Below are 21,327 nucleotides of genomic sequence, written 5' to 3' on the forward strand. Positions count from 1 at the left end.
AGTATTGATTTCTCATGGCTCTCGTTGACCTGGTAGTGAGTCGATAGTGAAGGTCTGGAAGCCTCTCTCCACCACCTTCCCTCCACTCTGCAGCGGGGCGATCCCAGACACAGAGTCCCTGATGGCCAGCTGGGACAGGTTGGTGCCCCCCACCGGTCCAATGTTGTGGATCAGCAGGAGGACCGTCAGACGGGGGAACTCTGTCCCTGCCTCCACCTGAGTCAGTAATATGATCCAGAACACACAATTTAGTCAATTGAAATCTATTTATTTTATTTTATGGAGCATTTTTTTCTTTAGAGGACAGTTTTGATTCAGGCAAAAGCATATTGAGTGTTCAATAAAGCTTGATTTTTTTCTCTGAAAAATCTTTTCAGGTTTGAGCTCTCTGGTTTAGAAACTAGTATCTCCCCCATTGACATACCTGGGCACATTTGCGAAATCTGACTCCAAACACTGAGGGTTCCACCGCACTTTGAATCTACAAGAAAATGCAACGCAAAAATATTTACATTCTGTTTTTCAAGGGAGCGTTTAACATGTTCATCATGATATTCCTCACATTATTTGAAGAAAATCCAACCTTTAGATGGCTTGAGGTGTGTGTGTGTGTGTGTGTGTATTGGTGCATGGTTGTGTCAACTGGAAAGCAGCACCCTCACCTGAGGCAGCGTGTGACCGGTGTTGTGTCTGGTGAGGGTGCTCCTCCGGGGCCTGCGCTGCATGGCGCTGGCCAGGTGGCTGATGGAGGCATACAGAGAGTGTCCCCAGGGCCCGGCCGGGGCCAAGGAGCTGACGGACCCCTCGCCAGGAGAGGACGTCTGGGGCCCAAATGCAGCACCCACTTTCCCTGTCAATTAACATCAACATACAGAGATGCAATAAAAATATGAGGTATTTTAGTAGTGATGTGACTGAAATTGAAAGCATGGAGTGTCAACTTGTGACGTTAGAATTATATGGTTCTATCTAAATTTTTGTCAAAATTGAGTTTTTTACATAATCTGATCCATTAGGTGTTTATTAATGCCTGTGTGGTGTTATTTATAAAATGTAGAAATTGTTTAGTTAGTAATTAATAAAATACAAAGGTTCCATCTCACAAAACATAATGGAATGTAAAAACTTTGACGCTCAATATCTCTGAACTACCCTAAACGGAGATAGAACCTCATCATTCTAAGCTCACGATACAGAGATGCAATACAAATATGAGGTCTTTTAGTAGTGATGTGACTGAATTTGAAAGCATAGAGTGTCAACTGCTAGGCTCATCTTCTCTGAACAACGTACTTTATTTAGGTATTGTATTTGCAAAGAGAACAGGATGCTCAAGCACTGTCTAAAACAGATGCCTTCTACCAGAGTCACTAGTGGAGAGTGGCTGATGCAATTACCTCGTAACAATAGTAGAAACTGTTTTGGGAGAACATATCATTATTGCCTGTACAACCTGGTACAAGATATGTCTAGTTGTCTTGGGGATAATGCCAAACAAAAGAGGACGGCAGTAGCCTAGATGTTAGAGAGGCCGGCTAGCAATCAGAAGGTCACTGGTTCTATCCCCGGCTCAGGAGGGAGCTGCATGTGCCCTTGAGCAAGGCACGTAACCCCTAATTGCTCCAGGGGCGCTGACTATGGCTGACCCTGTGACTAGAGCAAATAATACCACATTCCAACAATTGATTGACAAGTTGATTGCATGACAAATAAAACATAAAAAACAAACCATCCATCATCAGTGGCTTTGACTCTGCTGATCGTCCTCCTGGGTCATGTTGAAGTATTCCAAAAGAACCCTGATGTGGGAAAATACAGTCATCATGTGAAAGCAAACCCTTACAACAAGATCGAAAATATTGCATCAGACAAGAACCTGATCCATATGCAAAATGATATGTATGGTTGATGTATCTACTATCTATTGCTGTTAGATATTATCTATTACTGTATTTGTATTGCGGTGCTGTGATTTGAATAGTTTTGAGTTTTTCCTGTGACCCCAAGCAGGAAAAAACAAGTTGAAGTGGTTTTAAAAGCATAGCATTACTTTGCTTTGTGTGCGCACAAGGTTTAAGTCAATTATTATAACTGCTTCCTGTGTGCCCAATCAAACCCCTGGCAAAACACACAGATCATCGATTACATATACTCACACACAGTGGTCCATTGGCAAATGTGTTAAGTTGAGTTGTCCATGGACATAGGGGCCATATGTTGTAGTTGGAAATATTCTGAAGGATGTTTTGCCATGCGGAATAGTCATGCCTCCTGTTGTTGTCCTCCCGGATAGCAGATTCATTAAGGGTTACATTGTGTTCTCCATATGAACCAAAACAAGGCTGGAATATATATAACAGTTGAAGACTGTGGAAAAAAAAGCAAACAGTGAACACTTCCAGGACGGAATGTACGTGAAGCATTCGTATGTCTCCAGACTTTCACTATATCAAACCCGTTATAGCTGCATCCTCCAGCTCGACTCCCTGGGCTCTGTCACACAATGAAAACATTGGAACTGTTCAAAAGGTCTAACGATGCTATTGAGCGCACACACATTGCACATTCATGGTACCTAATGAGCGAATAAGCTAAATCAAAGAGTCCAAAGGAACAATTGTTTCTCTATTGTAAAGTGCCTAGGTCATGGAAAAACTTCGAAACTTCCTTGAAGACTTTTCCCAAAATTGAAAAAAGGGACGAAGCTCCACCCCTAAACGTGCGTCATTGTGCACGCGCGTCATCACATCACATCTGTTCACCGATTGGCTAAAAGTTCCATCGAATCTGGAGTTGTTACAAAGTTGACTTTATCCCGACATTTCTCCGTACAGTTTTAGCTAGATATTTACAAACAGTTAAGAGGTTTAAATGTCCGACATTGTCCTCGAGAGGGCAACTTTTTGCCCTCTTCGTCCATCATCAGTTGGAGTTGTTTTTCGCGACTAGTTTTCGTTCATACTCGCAAAACTCGGAACGAATTAGTTCTTCTTCTGCAGAGATGCTCGTTCTTTTCACCTTTCTTATTCCTTCGCTCTTGGGAATTCTCCGAACATGAGCGAGCAGGACTGCTCCAGTGATGTGTTGGTTAACTTTTCAGAGTCTCTGCACATATTTACAGGGTTGTTGACAGTCTCGACTGTCTGTGGGTTTTTTTCCGGGATCATAGCTGCAGCACTAATGTATGTGTTTTGTCTGAAGCCTATACTTCTAACTCGACAAGTAAGTATACCTACTGCATTATGTTCTGTATGCTGGTTAGGCGCTCCTGAGGGTTTCTAGTAGATGAAGAACTCTGACTCTTTGGATGTTTTCATGTTAGCCGAAGGACTAGTTTAATAGATTAACTCATATAGGACACTCCATTAAAGATGTTATGGATGTACTATGTGTACTACAACTTGGCCTTGGTTGAGTTAAATGCACCAATTTGTGCCATACTGTAGTATGTGTAAACAGCTTATGAGTTCAGTTGTTGCTTTATACTTATTGACATTAAAACATACCGCAAAGAGACCATAACGTTACATCTGGACGACCATGGGTTGCCATTTCAACAGTGGTGGTGTTTCTTTCGTTCCTACAGGGCTATAATGCAAGGAGGTTGTTTGAAACGGAGGACCTGGACAGGGATAACAATCAAAGTGATTGTGTCAGCAACAGTAAGAAGGGAGTACAAAGTGGTGCTACCAATGAAAGAGTAAGAATGACCTTGATTGGCCCCTTATAACTGTATTTATATAGGTGTGTGTACAGATGTTTAGAAAAAATATAACTGATTTAGTTAACCTTTTACCAACCGTTCACTTTTATTATTAATTTACCAGGACAAGAAGCAGCCACCCATGAACAGCGATGTAGCTGCTTTTGCATCGAGGGCGAGGGTTGTGTACCCTATCAACCAGAAATACAGAGTAAGACCATTTATCTATTGGGGCTTTTCCACCGGGCTGGCCTGCTTCTTTGGCGCTTTTCCATTTGTCGGCCTGGGTCGGGTCGCTTCTTTAGCTATCCATCGTGAGCAGGAACCATAGGGCCGAAGGGTACCTTTTTGCCAGGCTGCGTGTGACGTGTGACGCTGCACACCGTTGATTGGTCAATGGAAATCGTCATCCCATGTTCATATATTTCTTCGCTAACCGGCATCTTTAAATACCACATTCGCTCTTGGAAAATGTCACTATGGTCAGCATAATTTTAATGTCATTTCAATGCATCATAGAACTTTTATTTACAACAAGCATAACACAAAAATCGCTATTATGCACCGTCTTTGCCCGTGAATAACACCGGCTGTGAAGGTGGTAGAAACACAATACTCGTTTGCTAACTTCACCATCGGTATACGGTCATTTTGAGCCCTTAACCACCGCGCTGACACCCCGAGAAGATATGCTTTTAACCGTAAACTCAATGAACCGGGAGTTCACCCGCTGCTGCTCGCAGCACCGCGCCTGCTGGTTGAAACTCCCGCTGACAGCGGGGGGGAGAGAAACGTTTTAACAGGGAATTCGCTCCGCGCTGTGTCGACCGTGATAGCAGTGTCGTATCGACACCATTCAAATGGTTTTGAATTCCCTGTCCTCTCCCCTATCCGGACACGTTTGTTATCCTAACCCACGGTAACTCATAGTTATTAACCCGCAAAGGGCACCGTGTTTGCCCGTGAATAACACCGGCTATGGAGGTGGTACAAATACAATACTCCTTTGCTAACTTCACCATCGGTATACGGTCATTTTGAGCCCTGAACCACCGCGCTGACACCCCGAGAAGTTATGCTTTTAACCAGTGGTGTAGTCTAGTTTTTTCTAGTGGGTATACTGTGATTTTTCCCTCCCAGCCTCATATTGTTCATTTCGGAACGCCATAAAAATGCGCTCCCTGTCTAACGTTATATATATATATATATATATATATATATATATATAAATTACATGTTATAAGGCTGATCTGTTCATGATAGTGCAGCATTTTGACATATTTCATGTCGCATCTCCCCCCGTTGATGGTGTATGACGCTATAGTCAGTCCCAATGGTCCAAAAGTCAAGTGCTTCGTAACACAGACGGGGTGAATTTTATGAATGAAAGTGAAAGTTCTGTCACAAAACGCCGTTAGTATCCTCACACATTTTTAAGTGGGTGTATGGAAATCCTTGGCTTTCCTAGTGGGTATACGGCGCAGTCCTGCCTATCACCTCACTGCTTTTAACCGTAAACTCAATGAACCTGTGCCTGCAGCACCGCGCCAGCTGGATGAAACTCCCGCTGACAGCGGGGGGAGAGAAACGTTTTACCAGGGAATTCGCTCCGCGCTGTGTCGACCGTGATAAGAGTGTCGTATCGACACCATTCAAATGGTTCAATGGTAACTCCGCCTACTATCGCCTACTCCTCCTACTCGTTCCTGGTCTGTTGTGTATAGTGGAAAACCAGAACTGTTCAAAAGCATGCCGAAGCGAGCTGGGCCGATAGTGGAAAAGCGCCATATGTTACCTTTTTTAAGTCAACCTTTACTATACTAAGGGTTTGTGCCATAGATCAGTTTGAATCACTCATATCTGGGTCAATGACGGATAAGGTTTTCAGAAGTGCAAAAAGTTAAAAAGTTAAATGATGCATAACACATTTTCCATTAATAATATATTTTATATTTTGCACCCAAAGATGTGTAAATAGTCTAGCATAGATTGTCATCATTCGGTACAACCATTATATTTATATTTAACCAGATTTTTGGTTGTACCGAATTATTTTCTTCAAGTAAACAGTTAAAACAGGCACATGTTTAGCTACCTATGTGAGAACTTGACCTTGAGCTTGAACTTTGCAATATAAGAATTCATATTAAACATATATTTCAACATTTTCAGTGTGTTTTAGCGGTTGTACGGAATGATGTGATATTTGAGGACATTCATAACAGGGAGCGGAAAAGTGCATTTATCAAACATTTAAGAGAGAGCTGGCTACGTTTCTTCTCACTCAGAGGGTCTGCTGCAGGGGTCTTAATGATGTAATATTCTGTCACATGATGATTATCAGTTGATTTGATCCAAAATGGTGCCTTGAAATTGGTTGCTCCGAATGATATCAGTGAAATAATTTGTTGGTGACAAAAGTGATTTGAGGAAAGCAAACATTTCTACATAAAAAATCCTTAACCATTTTGCAGTATATTGTTACAAACCCTTGTAAAATCATGCCAAAAGTCACTAATCTGCAAGAAGAAGTTAGACGATTTAACGATTTTAGATTGACCGATTTTAGACAAGAGATTCATGACTCAGCACAGGCAGCTGAATTGAATGACGTCAACCATTTGGATAGCAGGTCATCTCAACCTGCTGAAAATGTTTATCTCCATTCCGGCCCCCCCCTGCTCGGCCCACAAGGCCGTCTGCTCGCCAAGAAGATTCACATGCAAAGTCCCAACCCTTCTACACCCCCCCTCCCTCCCCCAACCCTCATGGGCACCTGTTGTTGCACCCCCCCCCCCCCCCCCCACCCCATCCCGCCGTCTTCGCCGCCGCCGCCCCCCCCCCACAGTGGCAGCACAGTGCTGCACTGAAGATTAGATTAGACACACCATTTACACCATATACAAGGCAGTAAAGTGGTGTTATTATTAGGTTATTATTAGTTATTATTAGTTATTGACATGTTTAGTTATTATTAGTGTGTAAGCTTGCAAAGTAGATGTTATACAAGTTATACAAGTTATTATTAGTGTAAGCTTGATGTAGTTATACAAGTTATTATTAGACATGTATGCTTGTTTAGGAGCAAAGATGTAACCCCTCCCTTCCTGTCTCGTCCCCCCCCCATCTCTGTAATCTTGTTTTCAATCATTGTAAAGCGCTTTGAGTTGCATCCGTGTACGAAAGGCGCTATATCAATAAAGTTTCACTTCACTTCACTTCACTTCACAGAATTTTTATATAATAGTTGTAATATCATTTTAGATATTGTAATGGAACATTAGCTGGTTGCATTTGTGTTCGGACGGTTGTACCGAATGACTTTTCAACCCTTTAAAGAGCTGAAAGTGCCTGAATTTGTAACAAATCACCATAAACTCTTTGTGTATTCAATAAAGGAGAGCAAATAGTGTTAGTTAACATAATATATATATATATATATTAATTGTTAATTTTAGAAAATATTCAATTCAGACACAAAATGTACATGTCACGTCATTGACCCATCTACAGTCATTGAACATCACATGATTTAGTTTGCTACCATAGCAACATTGGGTGCACTTGGCTGTGGCTTCTTGAAGGAGATATCCTCATGTCGTACTTTGAGAACATTTGAACATTTTGACCAAGCAGCTACAGCTCAGTGTCTTGCTCTGTGTCTTGCAGATGTTTCAAATCACAGATAGGGCTTTCACACCGTCAAGGAACCGTGCCGGTTCACGTTACCGAACCTAGTCTTAAACCGGCCGGCGCATTCAGATCGAAAATTAATTGGTTCGGAGCCTGAAAAGTTGGTTCACAGCTTGAACCAGAAAATTGTGGTGAAGTTAGTCTTACGGACGGATGTCTGACGACATGACGTGAAGAGCCGTGCAAGTTTTTAGTTATGCTACCAACTGCTGTATGCTGTTTTTGAATGGATATTGAGTAAAGCTGAGTTTCATTTTATAACCTTGGTCGTCTATGTCTATGAAAGGACACAACACGACATAAACAAGTCCGCCGAAAGGGGGGGACAAACGGGACAGTTGTCCCGGGTCTGGGACAAACTGACCCTCTAACCTTTAAATATTAACATTCCCACGCACGCACCCCACCCGTTCACTTTCCAAAATGGCTAGTCGATATAGATTGGGTGCCCAAAAAAGAAAAGACAAACGACAAAGAATGGATGGATGTCCATGCAATGGACAGCATTATTTCTCAACTAAGTGTACGGTTCACATCAATTAAATGGTTTGTCAATAAACCCCCCAGAAAATCACATTAGTTCCAGTGTCCAATGTCCAATGTTTAATGAACTGCAAATGACAAGGGCCGAACTTTCGGGGCAAAGGCAAAGTCATCTATGAGGTCGTTAATGTTCAGTTTCTTGGCCAGTTGACGCTCTATGGATAGCATTGCCAAGCCGTTCAACCTCCTGCGACATCGAGGAGCGCAAGTCATTTTTGATGAGTTTCAGTTTACTGAAGGCGCGCTCGCCTCCAGCCACTGTCACAGGTAGAGTGATGAAAATGCGCAACAGGATGCACAGGTCGCCAAAAATGCTTTGCAGTTCCATACTATATGGCATTCAAAAGGTCCAAAGGTCCGAGACCATCTTTAAAGGTTGCACTGTATATCCTATTTACATGGTGGATTTTCTTCAAGTGACTGTGAGAGATCATTTGTGTATTTGTCTGAGAGCTTTGCGCACAACGCACTGATATCGTCCTTTGACATATTTCTACATTTCCAGAGAACGTTGAACTCGTCGCAAATCTGCTTAAGAATAGCCTACAGCAAGCAGATGATTAATTATTCACGTTATTTCCTGACCGCCTGGGGGAAGTAGCTAGGTTAGGGTTAGAGCCTGATCACCTGGGGGAGGTAGCTGTTGGTTAGGGTTTAGTTTAGTTTATTTAGCACACATGAAACGGTTCAAGGAGGGAACGAAGCCCAGAAGGCTTGTACATAGTTCCACTCCCGTCAATAGCCAAGGTTCAATATACCACAAAGAACACTTAATACATGTAAAGAAAAGAAACTACAAAAAAATCAAAACAAATGTAATAACTGAAAAAAGACAGAAGGATACATAGTCTGCTCAAAAAAAACTGAAATAAGAGCAAAAATCATGAAAAGGAAAAAAAGTTATAAAGAAAAGAAAACCATTCTACCAAGAATATTAACGCAGGACCAACATGAAATGAACAGCTCATGACGAAATTAAATAATCTTTCAGTTGCTTTCTGAAAACCGACCAGGTTAGGGTTAGAGCCTGATCGCCTGGGGAAAGTAGCTGTTGGTTAGCCGCTGAGTTTTTAACCAGTCATACAAACACTGAACTCCCATAATGCCCTGCACTATTTCTAACTGCCCCCCCCTCCCTGTAACTAACCCATATGAATGCTGCTGCTCTTCCTACTATTGTTGATACGATGCAACCTGTGAACCTGTGAACTGTTGGTTTTTCACAACTTATTGCCCCCCCTGCACACTTATTGTACATATTGTAATATAGGCGTATGTATTGTCTGTCTTGTCTCATTTCAGATTATGCCCGTTAATATAGAGCTTCCCACAATGCTGTAATGAAAACAAATTCCAACAATGTGATTTGTGTATAAATAAAAAAAGATATTGTACAGTTCAGCTACAATCATTAAAGTGACCTAGACATGTGTTCAAAGTACCATAATGCTGCGTCCATGTCAGCCCTTAGCAGACGGGGCCTCCAACCCCTCGCTGCACGAGCACTCCAAGCTGCCCGCCCTCCCCAACGGCCAGTCCTCCTCCTCCAGCAGGGAGTCCATGAGTCAAGACCAGGACAACGACGACAGCAGTCAGTTCATCTCCTCCTCCCTGGTCCCCAAGAGCCTCCAAAACGAGAGGTTCGCCAGAGTGGCCCAGTATCCCCACACCCTCTCTCATACCGGGTGAGTGTTGACCCTTGATTTTATCTACCATCAAAGCCTGTTCAGACCGCTTGGCATAGATGCACACATCTTAATTTAGAGCTCATTTTAGTCTAGGGCTGGGTATCGCCACTGATTTCCCAAAACGATTCGATTCCGATTCACAGCTCCCGATTCGATTCACGATTCGATTCGATTCGATTCCGATTCGATTTAGTTCCAATATCAATTTTCCTTGAATATGAAGAGATTCTCCGAACTAATGCTAATGGTTCAAGGAACCCTATAACATCTAGCATTGTTAAACATATCAATGTTTACATTAAGAATTGACTCCAAAGCAGTTACATGAATGTACTTCTTATTGGAACATAAATGAACATCATTGACCAACATTTTGCTAAATCAGACACTACAAAAAGTGCTTTTACTGCAGCCAGTGTAAATAAAGGGGCTACAAACATACATCCCTCAGGACTGTCTCAAATAGCTTATTTGCATAATATACAGTATGTTATATACAAAATAAAAATGTGCAAAACTCAAACGAAAATAGTGCAATAGATGAGGGTATTTTGGGGAACAAAAAAACACATTTTACTTTTGCCTGCTTGCGGCTCTGTCAGTTGATTGATTGATTGATTGATTGATTGACTGAGAATGTTCATTATGTGAAGCGCATTGAGTTGCATCTTGTAAGAAATGCGCTATACAAATACAATTTGATTTGATTTGATTGTAAACCATAATGTCCATGAAACTAAAGCCCTTCATTACTGCTTTCTCACTTTTTGGAGATTGGAAGATTTTATTCAGGAATAAACATAATTGGAAAATCAATGATTATTAAAATACTGTAGTATACAGTAACAATAAGTTCGTGGAAACATCACAAATCTACGGAACCACTTATTGAGGCATCACCCTGACGTGAAACATGGAAAAGCTGATCCGAAACAAGCCTCGCTGATAAAGTGGCAAGTGATTGTCAGGTACGAGTCCATTGTTCTGGATGTCCAGCTGTCACACGTTATGGCAACTCTCTGCTGGCTGAAGTGAAGTTGTGATGTCACGTTTCACCTGCACAGACATGTCTGGGACTATCACTTCACTCAACTGTTTGCGTGTCGGTAACACGTAGCGTGGTTCTAGTACACTGACGAGGCTTCGAAAGCCAGCATTTTCGACAACGCTGTACGGGCGTATATCCTTGCAAATAAAATTTGCTACAGCCTCTGTAATTTGTTGGGCACGCGGAGAATTTGATTGTAATTTGCAACCAAACGTCTTTATCAGCGAGGCTTGTTTCGGATCCGCTTTTCCGTGTTTCACGTCAGCTCATCTCTATCGTCATAATTTGTACATGCAAAATGCACCCAGACATCTGCCTTTAAGCCTGGTGGTGACTTGAGTGTACCTGCCATCGCCATGTTTTTAGATTTTACAGTGTTGAGACCTCTCGTTGCGTGAGATATGATAAATGATTGTAGCGTGAGATCTGGCCACGAGATCTCGTTGCGGGTTGAAGCTGCAAGCAGGAAAATGCATGAAAGATCGATCCTGGGATTTATGAATCGATAATCGCTCATTCAATGAAGATCGATTCAGAATCGGGAAATCGAACCCAAACCTATTTTAGTCATAGTCCAGTTGCATTTCTGTGTCAATATCCATTAAACGACCATTCAGGGGACAGCGTGTTGACTAAATAATAACAAAACAATAGTAATAGTTGATAATAATAATGGTTGACTAACTTTCCACTGTGTTTTATATTGTGCCCAACTATAAATACAAGTTGTGGTTTTAATGCTAGGACGTTTCTCTGTAGTTTCGAGGGCAGGATCAGCCTCTACTGTTTGGCTCTTCAGGATATCCAGCAACACTGCCCTCACATGCAGGAGGAGAAGTGTCTGGTGGGTGTGCTCTTTCTGCTTCACACAGTAACTCCTCTGTTGGTTTATTTTGTGTAGAGTAAACATTCCCATTTTATATTTTCTCAGAGCTATTTCATTCAGTCAGTGTAGTCAACTGTAGATACTGTAGATACTTTTTAGAGTAGATTTTATACAATGATAGTATGATAACAGTTGTAATTTGCAAAGAAATTAAATGTTGGCGAATGAAAAGCTTCAAGAATATCTCTATCTCTAATATCTCTATCGCTAATATCTCTATCTATATTTTCCTCTTGTAGATCTTTCTTCAAATTCTCAAGATAATACTCAGTGGTCGGTTTCCCAAAGATAACAAGGACTCTGCTTTCTACACCAACGTCCTTCTGATGCAGGAGAAGGTCTGTTCGTACTAAATACATTATGTGATTTAACCACCTGCATTTTATGTGAATTATGTCATAACACAGATATAACAGACACATGTTGTATTATACATATACAGTATACATGTTACGGTACATGTGGGAAAACGGTTTATGTCGGCATTTCCCGGGACATGCCAGCATGAACCGTTGGCTTGGTACATGCTAGCATCCATTCCATATCTTAAGCAATGAGCCTATTTCATTTTTAACACACATTTTAAAAAATATAATATAGTCGTTTTTCTAATGGGATAAATCCTTGTCAAATATGATGTGTTTATTCTGCTAAAACAGTTGATAGGGCAGGTTATGTCATGGATTCCGAGATCACTGTACTGCTCTCTTTATTTTTTAGGCTATGACACGGCTCTCTAAAATACTAGATTCTGATTGGACAATCGCTCGTTCTACCGGTGAGTTATTTCTCCTTTCCCCGATGAGCCCGGGCGAGCTGAAAAAACTGCGTCGTATTCTACCCCCCCCCCCCCCTTAAACAAGAAATGTTGCTTAAAGTTTAGACCGTAATGTTCACAAAACAAGGCCAGTGCTCCGCTCCCGTGCCACAGGAAGCCTTTAGGCGTGCGTGCATCAAAGTGAGAGGAGCGCATTTCGGGAACTTGTTGACACACAGTTGAGCTTTATTTCCACCATTGCAAAGAACATGTATGATACTGAGAAGGATATGAGGAGATATTAGCTTTGATAATGATGGTCAGACGTCGAGAAGATTCATCTGACACGGAGAGCAGCCACCATGTCGCCTCTCACACGATTATGTCGTTGGTAAGTAGACTCCGCATTCCCCATTTACAAATGTGTTGGTTCTACTTTTAGAGAAGGACCAGAGACATAGACATATGTTTTGATTGATGTAATATAGGCTGCTTTAGTCGTAGGCTATTTAGTTAAATACAGTGTGAAGCAAATCCCGTCCGTTCTGCTGGCGCTGCATAGTGGCGCTGTCCTTGGCGCTGTCCATGGTGCTAAAAGTAAGAATGTATTTCCCACATGAACCATCCTGACGGTTTATGTTGGCATTTCGCGGGACATGCCAGCATAAACCGTCGACTTGGTACATGCCGGCATGTCCCGGGACATGCTAGCATGTACCAAGTCAACGGTTCATGCTGGCATGTCCCGGGAAATGCCGACATAAACCGTTTTCCCACATGTACCGTAACATATATATATATATATATAAACCCCTCAAAAAAAGTTCGGAAACGTTATTTTGGTTGATTATTCCTCCCCTTTAATAATACCAATTGGTATTGTATTTTATATCGTTGGAAAGCCTGATTAGTCACCTTTACAATGAGTTACAACTTGTAAGGATCATGCAATCCCAGTCCCGAAGAAAAGCACGGTGAGCTGCCTAAACGACTACCGCCCGGTGGCACTCACACCAATCATCATGAAGTGCTTCGAGAAACTAGTCCGGGCCCACATAGTCACACGCCTCCCGCCCAACCTGGATCCATACCAGTTCTCCTACAGAGCCCACAGGTCCACAGAGGACGCCATCGCGACGACTCTCCACTCCACTCTATCCCACCTGGAGAGGGGAAACAGCTACGCGAGACTGCTCTTTGTGGACTTCAGCTCTGCCTTCAACACCATCCTTCCAGACAGGCTAGTGACCAAACTACTAGACCTGGGACTATCACACTCTATATGTGCATGGATCAAGGACTTCCTGTCTGACCGCCCCCAGAGGGTGCGGGTGGGCTCCCACACCTCCACAGCCCTCAGACTCAGCACTGGGTCCCCCCAGGGCTGCGTGCTAAGCCCCATCCTCTACAACCTCTACACCTACGACTTCACCCCCGTCCACCCCAGCAACTCCATCGTAAAGTTTGCAGACGACACCACCGTGGTGGGCTGCATCTCAGGGGGGGACGAGGCGGCGTACAGGGATGAGGTAGAGCAGCTGAGCAAGCTGTGCAAGGTTAACAACCTGCTGCTGAACCAGTCAAAGACCCAGGAAATCATCGTGGACTTCAGGAGGAAAAAATCTGAGGTCCAGCCCCTGCTCATCGACGGAGGGAGCGTGGAGAGAGTCTCAACCCTCCGATTCCTGGGGGTGCACATACAGGATGACCTGTCCTGGAAGAACAACACAGCAGCCATCATCAAGAAGGCACAACAGCGGCTCTTCTTCCTGAGAGTCCTCAGGAAAGACCACATCGGACAGGAGATGCTGGTGGCCTTCTACCGCTGCGCAGTGGAGAGCATCCTCACCTACTGCATCTGCAACTGGTTCTCCAGCTGCACAGCCGCAGAGAGGAATGCGCTACAGAGAGTCGTGAGAATGGCCCAGAAGATCACCGGCGCCCCCCTCCCCTCTCTGGAAGAGCTGTACAACACACGCTGCCTCAGGAAGGCCTCCAAGATCTCCAGAGACCCATCCCACCCTGGGTACGAACACTTTGCTCGGCTGCCCTCGAACAGGCGGTTCAGGACCATGTTCGCAAGGACAAACAGACTGAAGCTCAGCTTCTACCCCAGGGCCATTCAGGCCCTGAACACAGCAAAGACCTAGGTTCTGGGCCCTGGACAGTCTGGACGGATTGATGGCAGCTGCTGGATTGAAATCAGGTGTAGTGCTGAGGCACAAATGTGTACATTTCAAGCCTGCAAACTGCGACACTTTAAATGAATGTGCAATAACACTATGTGCAATATGACAACCCTAGGGTACATAAGGTTGCAGAGAATAGGAAATGTTAGAATAGGTATAGCATAGCATAGAGTACAGCACAGTGTTTTATTTGTATAGTATAGTATAGTGGATAGTGTACATAGCCTTTATTTATGTAAACCAGCTCCTTTCCCTTCTTGTTTTTTAGTTTTTTTCTTTCCTAGCACCAGGGGAGCCCCCCCTCCCAAATTTCGTTGTTTGGTACCTGTACTATATCAATGACAATAAAGACCATTCATTCATTCATTCATTTGTGGAATGAGCAACACAGCTAAACGTGTGGGTAGCGGCCCAAAAATATTTGCCAAAATCCCCTATATTCTTCTGTTGGTATTCACTCTCGTTTTGAGTTGCTTGGTGGATTGGATGATTGCACTCTCCCACAGTAATAAGGAAAAAACAACACACATTGGCCATTTTTACACTTTATTAATTTTACACTGTCAGCAGCGTGTGGAAGATCCATACGCAGTCACAACAGCTTGGCACCTCCTCCTCATGCTGGTCACCAGCCTGGTCACACACTGCTGCCATTCCTCAACTAGGATTTGCCGCAAGTCAGCCAACATGGTTGCGTTGGTCACTCTGGCACGTACAGCACGCCCAAGCTGATCAATTGGGTTGAGGTCTGGACTCACGGCAGGCCATTCCACCCTCTCCACTCCCAACTTCTGGAGGTACTCTGTGACGATCCTGGCTCTGTAGGGGCGAGCGTTGTCATCCTGGAGGATGGAGTTAGGTCCCAGATTCTGGAGATATGGGATCGCCACTGGCCCCAGAATATCATTCCTGTCAATTAGGTGCCATTCAGGTGCCAGTCACACACCTGTGACTAACATACACCTGCCAGCACAAGCTCAAAACGAGGCCGCTACCCACACATTTAGCTGTGTTACTCATTCCACGAATGCATGATCCTTACAAGTTGTACCTCGTTGTAAAGGTGACTAATCAGGCTTTCCAACAATATACAATACAATACCAATTGGTATTATTAAAGGGGAGGAATAATCAACCGAAATAACGTTTCCGAACTTTTTTTTGTTTGTGTATATATATATATATATATATATATATATATATATACTGTATATATATTTGTATAATACAACATGTGTCTATATATATAGTATATATATATATATACTTATTGGGGAGGATATACTGTCACTTTTAGGCACTGTCATATTGCATGCAGCAGTAAGAGTTACTATATGTCAGCTGTTGTAACACAGTTTTACCATTCAGGATTCAGCTCTTAGTGTTATGATGTGTTTTTTAGGGACTAGAAGAATTGAAGAAACACCTGTCAGCCAGCCTATTTGCCAGTGAGAGAAACAACGACCTGAGTTCAGCAGCCCCATGTACCCTGGAGGAGATTGAGAGAGCTCAGAAAGACCTGCTGGAGCACAGCCTGCAAATGGTAACACAGTAAAGCGCAGCACAAACACACTTTTCAACATGGACCATTGACAAGCAATGCATACAACGTATCTCTACGTATCCTGTCGTGACTTTTGCTGTGATATGATTGGACAATTTCTATTTTGGGGCGTGGCTTAGCGATTAGGTCCATTGTTTGTCCACAGACAAAGGGCTTCAGCAAGCAGGTGGAGGCGTTCTGCCAGCAGCTGCTGGGGGGGTCCAGCGTGCTCCCCAGAGACGAGGCCCAGGACCTGGTCCACTCTCTCATCCACTGTCTGCTACTGGTGGAGAACCAGCTGGCTGAGACTCAGGCATCAGACATGAAGGTGAGATCAAAACTGAGGGAAAAGTAAGGTTGAGAAAGGGGTTTGAAATCTGCATGCCTTTTCACAATGGCTTAGTTTGTCTTACTTAATTCTCACATGTAACTACAAAGTGCCATAGAGAGGGGACCAACCCACATACAGTGCCCTCCATAAGTATTGGAAAGAGGAAGCATTTTGAAGAGTAGCTGATTCTGATCAGCTAATGATCCTAATAAATCAAATATTGTTGTTTTTTAAAATCAAACAGTTAACTTTACAAACCTCCCAATGATAACAGTATATTTTTTTTAAATAAAAAACTCTAAATGCACTGTTCCAAATTATTATGCACAACAGAGTTTCAAAACATTTTATAGGTTGTAAAGAACAAAAAATGGTAATTTGATGAATTTAGGGTTAGGAGGTCATATTAGGAGGTCATATTTACTGAAATCAAACGCTATTTCAAACAAAAACATCTTAACAGGTCAAGTTACATGTTAACATAGGACCCCTTCTTTGATATCACCTTCACAATTCTTGCATCCATTGAACTTGTGAGCTTTTGGACAGTTTCTGCTTGAATTTCTTTGCAGGATGCCAGAATAGCCTCCCAGAGCTGCTGTTTTGATGTGAACTGCCTCCCACCCTCATATATATTTTGCTTGAGGATGCTCCAAAGGTTCTCAATAGGGTTGAGGTCAGGGGAAGATGGGGGCCACACCATGAGTTTCTCTCCTTTTATGCCTATAGCAGCCAATGACACAGAGGTATTCTTTGCAGCATGACATGGTGCATTGTCATGCATGAAGATGATTTTGCTACGGAAGGCACGGTTCTTCTTTTTGTACCACGGAAGAAAGTGGTCAGTCAGAAACTCTACATACTTTGCCGAGGTCATTTTCACACCTTCAGGGACCTTAAAAGGGCCTACCAGCTCTCTCCCCATGATTCCGGCCCAAAACATGACTCCGCTACCTCTTTGCTGACGTCGCAGCCTTGTTGGGACATGGTGGCCATCCACCAACCATCCACTACTCCATCCATCTGGACCATCCAGGGTTGCACGGCACTCATCAGTAAACAAGACTGTTTGGAAATTAGTCTTCATGTATTTCTGAGCCCACTGTCATGCTGCAAAGAATACATCTGGCTCCAGAACAGAGTGGACACATAACAGGGTGGACACTAACAGGGTGGACATTTTGAGTTAAAGTTAGCCTTTAGCCTGCCTGTGTTAGCATAATGCCTAGAATGACCATGAATACTTGATGAGGAATCTAATTGGCACTAAATACTTTTTTTGAAATTATTCAATTTGATTGATCTCCTCAATATTTAGGCATAACAGGGTGGACACATTATGGTCAACCACATTAAACTCACTGGATAAAAACATAAAAATCAGATGGTAAAAGAGGTATAAAATCACACAGCTTACCACATTTGAAATCCCCTCCACTGATGTGATGTCACCTCATGAGAGTGATGTGATTGAGAAATATGGGACAAGGGACATTAACACAGCATAACAGGGTGGACAGTGATCGCAGGGACAAGCAATATTGTAAGCAAAACCTTAATTTTTTGTACAAAATAATTTAAAAAATTGAGAAAAACTATATTTGATTTCAATAGATATTGATCAGGAAAATGAAATAATAATAACATATTTGGAAATGTATATGTTTTTAATAGTTATTTTTGGGATTGAAGTTGAATGAACAACACTGGGGACATCCCAAATCCCATGCAAAATCCAATTTACATCTTTAACCAAAGCTTTTAAAATGTAGAAAACAACAACTTAGAAGCCCATATCATTGTATTCATAATAAATAACAATTGACTATACATGAAAAACCTAATGTAATTAGTATTTGTCCAAATGTAGACAAAATACAACATGATTTAGTACTGGGGACGGAAAAGGCACCGTATTAATAAAATTACCCATTTATCCCATCGCTATGGTTAGCCTCTTAATAAGAGGATTCAGAGATTGTGTCATTGACTACGTTTACAAGCACACCATATTCCGGTCAATATTCGGCTTATAAGGTGTTTATATGCGCTGTAGCAACTGGAATATTCCGTTTACATGTTAATTGACAAAAGAATCTCTCGCTACATGGAACAACGTATGCAGGTACACTGGGGATGCGCGTACTGGTAGACCCAGAAAATGCTTCAAATATAATTGAGACAGTACCGTAAAATAATAGAAATTCATAAATGTTCATTCATTATGGAGTATGTCAAGATGTGAATGGTAGGCACTTGTGTACAATCGCGTTATCCATGTCGGAGTTGACTTGTCTCCTCTCGTTTCTTGCTTTCGTAATTTTGCTCTGTGACGAACGCAGCCTCGATTATCTCGGTTTTGAAATGATCTCGTAGCATTGCACCGCTCGTTTCCCATTGACATCATGGTGTCAGGTAATGTATAAATAAATGTGCTGAATTCATATGCCCTTTTGTGTTTTCATGTATATAATGTAGGGATGTTCAAAGTATTTAACTTTCAACCAGGTATCTGATTCTGACCACCTGTAGTCACTTACTTAATGTAGGAACTACTTAACCCAATTATTGTTGTGAAGTAGCTTAGTATCATAAATTGAGACGTATACGTCTCAAATGGGTAGTATTCTGTAACGTTACGTATACCCTCATCTGCTATGGTTAACACGAGAGGGAGTGTGTTATACTGAATATCAGCACGGCTGTGATTCGGTCGTAGGTACGAGGCCGCAGGCCGAGTACCGAATTCAGTATAACAGCACGACCCCGAGTGTGATATTGCTTTTATACAACAATTCTACAGCGCAATTTATTAGTTAACAGTAATAGGCGACAACAGATTATGACTTGTTTGTTTATTTAATCATAAAAATAAACAGAAATAGTTCCGCAACTGAACTTCAAATGGACTGTTGCCTAGTAACCTGAACACAAACATGTAGTCTAATTAACGGTCGTTTAGGGCGCCGACCGCCCACCGACTGGCCAGACACTCCTTCTCCACCGTGCTGTACCTGCCCTCCCGCTCCGACAACTTACGGCTCAGGTACAGCACCGGGCGGTCGGCCCCCTCCACCTGCTGGGTCAGCACCGCCCCCAGCTCTCTATCCGACGCGTCTGTCTGCAGAGAAAAAGGGATATTAAAATTAGGAGCATACAAGACTGTCTCTCCACAGAAGGCGTTCTTAATCCCATCGAAACGCCACTTGGCACAGCTCACTCCATTGGACCGGATCTGGGGCCCCCTTCCGGGTGAGGTCGGTAACCGTCCCAGGAACCGCCTCACGTCCTTCCGGGTCCTGGGCCGCGGGGCAGCGGCGATCGCAGTGGTTTTGTCCACCTGCGGCCCCGCCTCCCAGGATGTACCCCAGATACCGGATCTCCCCCCGCCCGATCACGCACTTCGCCGGGTTAGCCGTCAGCCCCGCCTGCCTCAACGACTGTAGTACCGCAGCCACCCTCTGCATATGCTGCGGCCAGGTGTCCGCATAGATGACAATGTCATTAAATGAATGTGCAATAACACTATGTGCAATATGACAACCCTCGGGTACATAAGGTTCAGAGATAGGAAATGTTAGAATAGGTATAGCATAGCATAGAGTACAGCACAGTGTTTTATTTGTATAGTATAGTATAGTGGATAGTGTACATAGCCTTTATTTATGTAAACCAGCTCTTTTCCCTTCTTGTTTTTAGTTATTTTTTTCCTAGCACCAGGGGTGCCCCCCCCCTCCCAAATTTCGTTGTTTGGTACCTGTACTATATCAATGACAATAAAGACCATTCATTCATTCATTCATTCATCATTCATAAGTACGCTGCAGCATACGCAGAGTGCGGCCGCAGAATACGGTCCATCAGCCGCTGAAACGTGGCCGGGGCCCCAAACAACCCGAACGGAAGTGCGGTGAACTGGAATAAACCCCGCGGGGTAGAGAATGCAGTTTTTTCCCGGGATACAGGCGATAATGGTATCTGCCAGTATCCCTTCGTGCAATCCAATGTTGTGTAATACTTAGCCGTGCCAAGCCGGTCCAGGAACTCGTCGATCCGGGGCATAGGGTAGGCATCGAACTTTGACCCAGAATTCACCCGTCTATAGTCAACACAGAACCATACAGACCCATCGCGCTTTGCCACCAGCACGATGGGGCTGCACCAGTCGCTGTGCGACTCCTCGACCACGCCCAGTTTTAGCATAGAGTCTAATTCCCGGCTCACCACATCTCGTTTGTGAGCCGGCAGCCTGTATGGCCGCGTACGTACCGTAACACCCGGTTGCGTAACTATATGATGTTCTATGAGGCGAGTACGACCGGGTATAGGGGAGAACACATCCGCGAAGCTATGTTGCAATTTATCAACGTCCGCCCGCTGGCTCGCAGAGAGATGGTCTCCTAAGCAGGTCGGGGCGCTAATACTAGTTTTTGGGACCTCCGGCCCGAACTCATCTTGGGAAGCAGCGTCACCTGGGAAACAGGGACCACGTCGTTCCATTTTTTTAGGAGATTAATATGGTAGATTTGTGTGCTATCCCCTCTATCTGAGCGCACTACCTCGTAGTCTACATCCCCAATTCGCTGTGTGACCGCGAACGGCCCTTGCCACTTTGCGAGTAATTTAGAGCTAGACGTGGGCAGTAATACGAGGACTTTGTCTCCCGGTGGGAAATTGCGTAGGCTAGTCCCTCTGTCGTACAGCCATTTTTGACGCTCCTGGGCCTCGAGCAAATGCTCCCGTGACATAACCCCCAGTGAGTGGAGCTTTACTCGTAGGTCCAGGACGTATTGAATTTCATTTTTACTGTCACTAGACCCTTCCTCCCAGCTTTCTTTAATCAGGTCCCGTGGCTTACGCCCGTACAGGAGCTCAAAGGGGGAAAACCCCGTGGAAGCCTGGGGTACTTCCCGCACGGCTCCTAGGTACCAACAACTGGGTTACTT

At 43.4% G+C, this 21,327-nt stretch overlaps 2 protein-coding genes across 2 annotated transcripts in view; one reads left to right on the forward strand and one right to left on the reverse strand.

The window, feature by feature from the left end:
• The window catches only part of LOC308155181 (limbin-like), a 48,099-nt gene extending 45,904 nt beyond the window's left edge, over positions 1-2,195 (reverse strand). Inside the window, exons 1-5 of the mRNA XM_080528437.1 lie at positions 2,157-2,195; positions 1,730-1,799; positions 663-850; positions 425-481; positions 30-216 (exon numbers count right to left, since the gene is read on the reverse strand). Of these exons, the coding sequence (XP_080384563.1) occupies positions 30-216; positions 425-481; positions 663-850; positions 1,730-1,739 (442 nt within the window). The 5' untranslated portion in view covers positions 1,740-1,799; positions 2,157-2,195. The remainder of the gene's footprint in view (positions 1-29; positions 217-424; positions 482-662; positions 851-1,729; positions 1,800-2,156) is intronic.
• Positions 2,196-3,016: 821 nt separating this feature from the next.
• Positions 3,017-21,327, forward strand: part of evc (EvC ciliary complex subunit 1) — a 31,652-nt gene continuing 13,341 nt past the window's right edge. Inside the window, exons 1-8 of the mRNA XM_080530427.1 lie at positions 3,017-3,222; positions 3,587-3,700; positions 3,828-3,914; positions 9,404-9,624; positions 11,435-11,519; positions 11,801-11,899; positions 15,910-16,050; positions 16,217-16,378. Of these exons, the coding sequence (XP_080386553.1) occupies positions 3,055-3,222; positions 3,587-3,700; positions 3,828-3,914; positions 9,404-9,624; positions 11,435-11,519; positions 11,801-11,899; positions 15,910-16,050; positions 16,217-16,378 (1,077 nt within the window). The 5' untranslated portion in view covers positions 3,017-3,054. The remainder of the gene's footprint in view (positions 3,223-3,586; positions 3,701-3,827; positions 3,915-9,403; positions 9,625-11,434; positions 11,520-11,800; positions 11,900-15,909; positions 16,051-16,216; positions 16,379-21,327) is intronic.

This window comes from Nansenia antarctica (genome assembly GCF_963989245.1).
Source record: "Nansenia antarctica genome assembly, chromosome: 4".
In the NCBI taxonomy this organism is placed as follows: Eukaryota; Metazoa; Chordata; class Actinopteri; order Argentiniformes; family Microstomatidae; genus Nansenia; species Nansenia antarctica.